General features: G+C 45.7%; 1 protein-coding gene and 1 long non-coding RNA gene across 2 annotated transcripts in view; one reads left to right on the top strand and one right to left on the bottom strand.

The window, feature by feature from the left end:
- Nucleotides 1-6,011: 6,011 nt before the first annotated feature.
- Nucleotides 6,012-10,210, top strand: part of LOC116824511 (uncharacterized) — a 42,622-nt gene continuing 38,423 nt past the window's right edge. Inside the window, exon 1 of the long non-coding RNA XR_004373639.2 lies at nucleotides 6,012-6,052. This is a non-coding gene — a long non-coding RNA (uncharacterized LOC116824511). The remainder of the gene's footprint in view (nucleotides 6,053-10,210) is intronic.
- KIF24 (kinesin family member 24) overlaps nucleotides 6,048-10,210 on the bottom strand; it is a 44,634-nt gene continuing 40,471 nt past the window's right edge. The window contains exon 13 of the mRNA XM_032779864.2: nucleotides 6,048-8,679. Coding sequence (XP_032635755.1) covers nucleotides 8,539-8,679 — 141 coding nt within the window. The 3' untranslated portion in view covers nucleotides 6,048-8,538. The remainder of the gene's footprint in view (nucleotides 8,680-10,210) is intronic.

Below are 10,210 nucleotides of genomic sequence, written 5' to 3'. Positions count from 1 at the left end.
CATGGGAGCCATAGAGAAGGTGCCAAAAGACATGAGGGGCAAGGGGTTTTATTCCCGCTACTTCCTAATCCCCAAGGCAAAGGGAGGTCTACGACCGATCCTAGACCTGTGAGAACTCAACAAATTCATGAGAAAGCTGAAGTTCCGCATGGTAACTCTGGGGACCTTTATCCCATCCCTGGATCCGAGAGACTGGTATGCTGCCCTCGATATGAAGGACGCGTATTTCCACATAGCAATTTACCCACCACACAGACGGTACCTCCGTTTTGTGGTCAACCATCAACATTTTCAGTTCACTGTACTTCCATTTGGCCTTTCTGTGGCTCCGTGTGTGTTCACAAAATACATGGCTGTAGTCGCCACCTCCCTCCGGCGTCGTTGGGTACATGTCTACCCGTATCTCGACGATTGGCTCATTTGAGGGACTTCCCAGTTACAAGTGTTGCAGCACCTTTGCATCGTCAAAGACCTCTTCGGGAGCCTAGGCCTGATGATCAACACAGAGAAGTCTACTCTGACTCCCGTGCAGAGAATAGACTTCATGGGAGCGGTTCTGGACTCCAATCTGGCCAGAGCCTGCCTCCCGCAGTCGCGTTTTCAAGCAATGGCTTCAATTATTGGAGGTCTGCAAACCTTCCCGACAACGTCGGTTTCACACCTGCCTCAGCCTAGTAGGTCACATGGCCTCCTGCACCTTTGTGACCAAGCACACCAGGCTACGCCTTCTTCCCTTTCAAACCTGGCTTGCTTCAATATACCAACCACGCAGAGACAGCCTGGACTCGGTGCTCACTATTCCCCGGAAGGTTCTGGGCTCCAAAACCTGGTGGCTAAACCCCACTCTAGTCTGTGCAGGGATGCCATTCCACCCACCACAACCCTCGATGGCCCTAACCACGGATGCATCATCTCTGGGTTGGGATGCCCACCTCGAGGGCCTTCGCACTCAAGGCCTCTGGTTGCCTCAAGAGCTGGCCTTACACATCAATGTGCGGGAGCTGAGAGCAGTCCATGTAGCATGCCAGTGTTTTGAGACCATCTCCAAGGCCATTGTGTATCAGTGTTCACGGACAACACAACGGCCTTGTTTTACATAAACAAGCAGGGCGGAGCACGCTCCTCCCTCCTTTGTCAAGAAGCCTTCCACCTCTGGGACTTTTGCATAGCCCACTTGATCGATTTGGTAGCGTCTTTTCTCCCAGGAGTCCAGAACACTCTGGCGGATCACCTCAGCAGATCTCTCTTGTCTCACGAGTGGTCGATTCGTCTGGACATCATCCATTCTGTTTTCCAGAAGTGGGGGTTTCCCCACATAGACCTCTTTGCCTCCTGAGAGAACAGGAAATGTCAGGTGTTCTGCTCCTTCCAGGGATGCTCCCTGGGCTCCCTCTCAGATTCCTGATCCTGTGGAAGAGGCACCTACTGTATGCCTTCCCACCGTTTCCGCTCGTCCACAGAGTCCTACTCAAGCTCCGCAGGGACAGCGCTCACCTGATCCTGATTGCTCCAACGTGGCCAAGGCAGCACTGGTACACCATGTTGTTCTGCCTCTCAGTGGCAGACCTGATCCCCCTGCCACTCTGGCTGGATCTCATAACACAAGACTTCGGCAGGCTTCACCATCCGGACCTGCAGTCTCTTCATCTCGCAGCATCGTTGCTGCGTGGTTGAGCCAGTCTGAACTGTGTTGCTCTGCCTCGGTCCAACAGGTGCTCTTGGGCAGGATGAAGCCTTCCACTAGGATGACATATCTGGCCAAGTGGAAGCATTTCTCCTGCTGGTGCACTCAGCGTAACTCAGTCCCTAGGCAGGTGTCAGTTCCTACTGTTCTGGACTACCTCTGGTCCCTGAAAGAACAGGGCCTTGCAGTCTCTTCCATAAAGGTGCATCTGGCAGCCATCTCCGCTTTCCACCCAGGGGAAAATGGCCGATCACTCTTCTCTCACCCCATAGTTTCAAGGTTCCTCAAGGGATTGGAACGTTTTTACCCTCAAGTCAGATGCCCGACCCCTACCTGGGATCTCAACCTGGTGCTAGCCAAGCTTATGGGTGCTCCTTTCGAACCACTGGCCACCTGCTCGCTGCTGTACCTTTCCTGGAAGACAGCCTTCCTCATCGCTATTACTTCGGCAAGACGAGTATCTGAGCTTTGGGCCTTGACAGCGGACCCCCCCGTATACAGTATTCCATAAGGACAAGGTACAGCTGCTACCATACCCCTCCTTTCTCCCTAAGGTGGTGTCCGCCTTTCATGTCAATCAAGACATCTTCCTCCCAGTCTTTTCCGAAGCCGCACCCATTGCGTCAGGAACAACAGCTGCACTCCCTAGATGTTCGCAGGGCTCTCGCCTTTTATATTGAGAGAACAAAACCCTTCCGAAGGTCACCTCAGCTCTTTGTAGCTGTGGCAGACCGGATGAAAGGCCTACCAGTCTCATCCCAACGAATTTCATCTTGGGTAACATCTTGCATCCATACATGCTATGATTTGGCTCACATTCCGGCTAGCCACTTCACCGCCCATTCTACTCAGGCTCAAGCTTCATTTGCCACCTTCCTGGCCCATGTTCCCATCCAGGAAATATGTCGGGCAGCTACCTGGTCATCGATTCACACCTTTGCCTCACATTACAAATTGGTTCAACAGTCCAGAGATGATGCAGCATTTGGCTCAGCAGTTTTGCATTCTGTAACATCTAACTCTGACCCCACCGCCTAGGTAAGGCTTGGGAATCACCTAATTGGAATCGATATGAGCAAGCATTTGAAGAAGAAAAGATGGTTACTCACCATTGTAACTGTTGTTCTTCGAGATGTGTTGCTCATATCCATTCCAAATCCGCCCTCCTTCCCCACTGTCGAAGTAGCCGGCAAGAAGGAACTGAGGGGCGGTTGGGTCGGCAGGGGTATATATCCAGCGCCATAACGGCGCCACTCCAGGGGGCGACCCAGCCGACCCACCGAGTGTTGCTAGGGTAAAAATCTTCCGACGAACGTGCACATGGCGCGCGCACACCTAACTGGAATGGATATGAGCAACACATCTCGAAGAACAACAGTTACAAAGGTGAGTAACCATCTTATGAGGGGCTTCAGAGTGACATGCTGGAGTTCTTACTGCCAGGCCTAAAACAGCCTTGCAATTTCTAAACATTATATCAATTTCCTGACTCAAAAAGTGTTGCAGGCAACGCAGGGGAGTATAGATTAGAGCTTGTCTAAACAGAGGCATAATCTCAGAAGTAAAGGTTAATGGTATCTTAGGTACAAGTAATCGTGATTTGATCACATTTATAATATTCAAGCAGAATAAAGTCCAGACTAGTAATTATATACACACTTGATGCTTTAATCAGGCTAATTTCACAAAGATGAAAACAATTAGGAGTCGGATCAGCTGGGGGGAATAATTTAATCAGAAAAATGCAAATGATCATTGGGAATCATTTATGAATGTCTGAGATGCCCCAAAAGCCATAATCTAGGGAAAAGGCAGTGGTGGTTCAATTATATTATATAAAACAAATGGTAGAAAGGGGAAGTGGAGAGTAATGAATATAAATCAGAAGTTAGCTTCCCTTTATCAATTTTCTGCAGTTCCTAAGGGACACAAGGAGAAATGTATGGCCAGTAGCGGTAAGAACAATGAGCTTTTAAAATATATTAGGAACAAAAAATAGACAACAGTATTTAGTCGATTTCTAGATGGATATGGTAGAATTATCAATAATAAGGCAGAGATGTTCAATAAATATTTCTGTTCTGTATTTGGGGAAAAAGACAATTCAGTCTCATATGGTGATAACTCTTTCCATTCCACTAGTATCTCTACAGGATGTTAAACAGAAGCTATTAAAATTAGATATTTTTCAATCAGCAGGTCCAGATAATTTACATCCAAGCGTGTTAAAAGAGGATGCTGGCTGAGGAGCTTGCTGAATTGTTAATGTTGTTTTTTCTGGGGAAGAACTGGGGACGTTCCAGAAGACTAGAAGAAAACTAACATTGTGCCAATTTTTAAAAAGGGAAAATGGGATGATGCAGGAATTATAGGTCTGTCATGGATCCCTGGCAAGATAATGGAGTGGCTGATCCGGGATTTAATAATGAACTAAAGGAGGATATTGTAATTCATACAAATCAACATGGGCTTATGGAAAACAGAGCCTGTCAAACTAACTTTTTTTGGTGAGCATATACATTTGATTGACAAAAAGATCATGTTGATGTAATATACTTAGACTTCTGTAGGGCATTTGACATATTGCTCCAAGATATTTTGATTAAAAACCAAAAATGATATACAATGAACAGGGCACATATTAAACTGATAGCTCTCAAAGTGCAGCTGTAAACGGGGAATTCTCTAGCGGATCTGTTTCAATGGGGTTCCACAGGGATTGGTTCTGGTGCCCACAATTCAAGAAGGGTGTTGATAAATTGCAGAGGGTTCAGAGAAGAGCCATGAGAATGATTAAAGGATTAGAAAACCTGCCTTACAGTGATTGAGATCTTTGGGTCTATCAGTTTAGCTTAACAAAGAGAAGGTTAAAGTGTGACTTGTTTATAGTCTAGAAGTATCTGCCTGGGAAACAAATATTCAATAACAGGCTCTTCAGTCTGGGAGAGAAAGGTCTAACACCAACCAATGGCTGGAAGTTGAAGCTAAACAAATTCAGACTGGAAATAAGGTGAACATTTTTAACAGTTAACTGACTCTCACTCTGCCTCAGCGTCCTCCGTTTGTCCCCGGAGCGCACAGGCACCAGGCTGCCAGTGGCAGCCTGTCCTGGCGCTTGTTACACCAGGGTCCATTTTTAAACTTCAAAACCTGTTTCGTTTCTTTTTTCTGCCACAGGTTTCTGGTGTGGTCAATCATCTCTCCCTGTCACTGTGCTCACTGGAACAGTGCAAGACCCTCTGATGGGAGGTGCTGCAGGCTGCAACTTATTTTTTAAAAAATTAAAATGATCAGTCATGGCCAAGTTACTGGCATGATGCTTCTGAATCAAGATGTCAATGGAAGTGCTGGGCTTGTGTGTGGGTACGTGGTGTTTATACTTCTGCCCCACTGAGTGGTATCTTTTACAATCTAACTTGGATTAGAGCTCAAAAATACATTTAATTGTGGACAAAGTGTACAAGAGCCTTTTGTGGTCAATAGAATTTTAATTTAAATACAGTAAGTTAAAGCAACACAAAAGTCGGCCATGCACACTAGCATCCACTCACTGCACTCAAATTCAAAAGTGAATTCATGTTAGTTCTTAGTTTACGTGATTTTTACATGGTCAGGCTCTTCATACAACCGATTGGTTTATAAACAGTACACACCCCATTCATCAACCTGAAATGAAAACCATCTCAATCAGACTTCACTGTAATAGCAAGCGCAGACCTGTAAAGGACGCCAACTTGCACACGAATTAAAGTAACAGCTAAGTAACAGAACTGAAAGACTGGAGGGGAGTGCATTGTTAGTGCATTCGACAGCAGCTTGTGTAGTCAATTTTAGTATATGTGCCTCTCTATACTCAGAATCCAATTCTCCAAACAAGTGGGCCTATAATACACGATTGCTGTGCTTAACGTTAATGCGTGCAAGTGTTTCCAGGCTTGGTGCCTTTGTTTCCTCTCCTGTATATGAGAATCTCTTACACAGTAACAGGTGAGAAAACCATTAAGTAGAAAATTGGACTCTGCCACCACAACCCAAGGACACATTTAGTACCTGATAGGAGTTAACTCCTTTTTAAAAAGTGCCTAGATTTCAAGTTTTTGGGTGCCCTTTAACTTAAAATGTACAGGGAGACTCACGCTCTGCTCAGTGAACTCTCCTTGTGAAATGGGTTTGCTAGGCTGAACTGTGCCAGTTCTAATCCCTTTCATACAGCACTGAAGACTGAGCACTGAGACAGAACATTTAAGGCTTCCATGGTGGTTCAGCTGAGGTGCAACAACCCTGTATCCAAACGTACTCCCACCTCCTGGACGGATGGCTGGGTCGCTCATCCATATTGTCACTGATACAGTCTGGAAAACTGGTGAGGTAAGATCAATGGGTTTGTTATGCAACTGGTGTCACAAATGGGTCTTCTCCAGCCACCCGCTTAGAAATGGCCATTTTAAATAACCCCGTAGGAACGTGTCTAACCCTTCTCCTGGTGAACTTTCAGGCTTTTGCTTTGCTGAACCTTTCTTTAAAATTCTTCTCCCTGGTATGTGGAGGCTTTATTACTCAACTGTGCCTGCCTGCGTGCCTTTGGGGCCCTGCTGCTTCCCAATTTTAAAGACACCGAGTCCTGCCACTTGCTTCTAGTCTTTGTCTTGGCAGGCGCTCATTTCCTGCTCTGTATATAAGCATCTGCCCAGAGGAACCCTCTCCTCTCCTCTTCCTGTGACCGCTGCACACACTCCCCTCTCACCTCCTTTCCTCAGCTCCTGCCTAACCTCTGTGCTATCCACAGCACTCCACCACCAAGCTTTGTCTTCTGCAAACATGCTAAGAAATTGCTATGGACACTTGTAAAATGTCAGTATCTACCTGCTTGCAGGCCTGGAACGTTCAATGATTGACTGTCTGGTGTATCTTGGCCCCTCTCTGAGCACTCCTGACCCACAAGGGGTGGAGGGGAGGGGAAGGGGCTTTCCAACAATCATGTATTTGAAAGGAAAATTCCCAAAGAAACAGTGTCACTTCTCCTCTTACCACTCAGTAATTAGAACGACCCACCCCGCCTAGGGACTAGTGTAACGAAATCCATGTTCCTCCATGTTTTTCTTCTTGATTACTGACTATCAAACATGTCTGCCTTGGTACATGCCAAGGTGTCATGCTTAAAGGATATAAGACAGATACTTTCTCTCTCCATGTCTGAATGCCTCATTTCCTTTAGATGCTTTCTAAGAGGCAAAGGCAACCTGGCTGGCTTCCTGGAGCTGCTGGTTTCAACTGTGACTTGATGCTGGCTTGTCATCTGAATACATGAAAAACGGTAACTCCTCACATCTTGGAATAAATCCTCTCTGTTTCCCAGAGATAAGCCAGCCAGTTGCAAGAGGCAGACCTGACAACAAGGGAAGTCAGAGAACTTGGAAAGATCACTTCTGAATGTAAGGTTGCTTTGCATATTTCTTGCCTTAGAAATCTGTTCCTGAGCATTTGTTTTATATGTAAAGTTTCTAGGAGCATTTGCACAGGGATGTTACCTTTGCAAAGCCTCAAGCCACTGGCTAACACTGTAGGTCTGTCTAGTTGAAGGGTTACTGTACTACTGCCTGTCACAAGCCCAGGCTCCAGTGCAGTTATGGTTTCAGACTGGAAATTCAGATTCTCAGAGGATACACTGTTGTTTCACCCTTACATTTATGATTAACTCCAATATTTTGATCCCCTTTTGCCTATGTCGAAGTTCTTTATAAACTCAGATTCCTCTGAGAACAGATTTTAGAATGTGTTCAGTTTCTGGAGTACATGATCTGAGCTGCACATTCTTCAAGGTCACTTATGGCTTAAGCTGGTATACTGCTTTGTGGAGCAAACATGGGACGTAAGAGACCTGTCCATTGCATCTGTGGAGGGATCCAGTTGATGGCTCTGAGGTGTGGGATTCAGCAGCCAACTTCAGGAACTAGTGAGGCTAATGAGTGTCTAAACCCAAACACAACAAGCTGGTGATATTTTGCAGCTGGCTCTGAGCGGGGAAATCAGTTCTGCAGTTTGATCTGATTGGGAGAACTGTACTACTGTATACGCTGCAGCAGTGGACAGACCCACAGCTATCCCACCTGCCTCTAGGCCAAGATCCTCTGTTTAACTGTCACCAATGTAAAATCAATACAGGCAGCAGCATGTGAATTTTCAGTGCAAGTTCTCTTGCACATGAGCCGTCTAATAAGTCATTTATTGTCCATCACTTAAAGCATTCTACACTAGGTCTGCAATGTTAGTATAAGGCACAGAATGACTGTAGCTACCTCCTTGGTTCTTCTGAAAGTATAAACCAGTCTGGTTCTAACTAGACTTTCATTAAACACCTGCCTGCTTATTTTATTCCAGCAAACAGCTGTTCCCCTCCATTTCCTCACTCGCTTCTTAAAACAGTTCTTGTAAGTCTGGAATATTTCTTTTCACAGACTTTTCTGGTTTCAGAGAGTTTTCCCGGCTGCGTCAGTTTCTCAGCAGCACACAAGTGCCTTTAACAAGAGAAGCGAGTATGAAAACCAGAGCCGGGGACTCCTGCTGCTTGCGGGTGCATTTAAAGGCTACAGAATTATTGCTTCAGATCATATGGTTTCCTATTATAAGGGTGGATCTGGGACTAGAGCGCTCCTGGCTTCAAACTAGATCTATAAAGATTTCTCATTTACTTAAATTTCCCTCAGCCATTATCTAAAATATATGTTAATCGTAAACACCAAACTTTACACTAACCACCTCCCTTGCTGCAGGAGAACCTAACCCCACAGGTGGGAAAATAGTGAGCATTTGTTGCTGTAACTAGTCCGTGTGGGATGAATGCAATCTGAAGCGGACTAAGGTGTTGTAGTTCTTTGCAGGGTAGCATCAGTCTCGGGACAGGCTAAATAGAGCTGCAGTTGGGCTCGCATGCTTTGGATACACTTTGATTTCAGCATGAGGATTTCGTCCAGTTTGGTCACATAATTTTCAAAATCCTAGAGTGGAAAACAAATCAATAAAATTAATGCTGGACGGTGGAGGATGGGGCGAAGGGGGAATAACTAGCACGCAGAGGGTGAGGCATGAGGAAAAGAGCTGCTCTTCTGAAGCAGTAAATACAAGTACATTTTGCATTCTACTTCCATTGTCATCAAAGCACTCAATGTTCTCTTGTTAAAGGCCTGACCTTGAAAAACAGCACAGCTCAGCACAGCTCTTTTTGCAGGAGTCTCAGGGCCCCGGCTAATGGGGCTAACTGGCTTATTTACAGTCTGCCTCCCTAGTCATCCCCCTGTACTCTTGTCTTCCAGTGAAGTTAGTGCTGGCAAAGGGGGCTGGACCATACATCGGGATGGTAACAGTCCTACGTAACTATGCTATTTATTGGGTGCCAGATACAGTAGTAAGAAAAGCACATTTGAAATGGGCTCTGCTCTTGCCATTCTCCAGTTCAGCTGTCCCATCCTCTTCTCTCCAATCTACAGGAAAGCTGCAGTGCAAGACCCTTCCTGTCCATGCACCTCAGGCCTGACCTGGTGGGAATCAGCACTGGGACAGCCTCCACAGCTCATTCAAGTCCTAGGTCCCCCTTAGTTGGGCCAGTCCATGTGATTTTTTTGGGGGGGCAGGGAAGGTGGTGGGGATAGACTGGTGCTGTTGATATCTGTATACTAAGAACTGAACGCAGTCCATTAGCTCACATGGTAGGAATTTGTAGTTTTGGTAAGGAAGCTCTGATTCAATCCCAACATAAATTTAAATGTAAGAATTACCATCAGCGATTGTTACAGAGCACAATCACTTAGAATCAGTTGAACTGTGTGTTACGCAGTTTGGATGCTCTACAACTTGTTATAAAGGGATTTGTGTTTCTAGATTATTATTGTATTAGGGATTATTAGTTGGTGTTTTATTATGGACAGAATACTGCCTGTGTCAATCGTTGTATTGGAAGGCTGTATCTGTGTCCTCCATGTACTTCCTAAGCTACCTTCAGGACCCAGGCCCAAGGGAAGAGAGATTAAGGGGGCAATAGGTGGGCTATTCTAGGAGCACCCCAAAACCTGTTTTTCAGAGTAACATACCAATGCCACGGAAAGACTCTTTCTTGCCTGTAGGGAGCAGGTGAATATATTTTCCAAGTCCCTTCCAGTGAATGATAGAAATTCAGGAGGAAAAACTGAACTATTAAAAAAAGGAGAGCAGCCTCTGGCTAAACAAAGGGAGTATTAGGATGGCACTTGTTGAGCCCCTTACGGAACATCCTTGGTACGTTATTCAGTAAAGAAGCACCAGTGCTGGCAGCTGGAAAGCTTGGTAGACTTGCCACATGGTGGATCCCCTTCTGAATTCTCTGAGGCAAGAGTCCCTATAGCCACACTTGAAGTTTGAAGCTGTTTGGAATGAAAATGCCTATGACCATAGATGATACAGAAGGGGAGCTTAGTGTCAGTGATACAGACACAGAGCTGAAAAGGCAGCAAGACAGCGATCTGGGAAATGTAAAGTAAAACAATTCTGGGTTGA

This window comes from Chelonoidis abingdonii, chromosome 6 (assembly GCF_003597395.2).
Source record: "Chelonoidis abingdonii isolate Lonesome George chromosome 6, CheloAbing_2.0, whole genome shotgun sequence".
Taxonomy (NCBI): Eukaryota; Metazoa; Chordata; order Testudines; family Testudinidae; genus Chelonoidis; species Chelonoidis abingdonii.
Note: the sequence above shows the minus strand (reverse complement) of the source record. Positions and strands in the feature narration are given on the sequence as shown.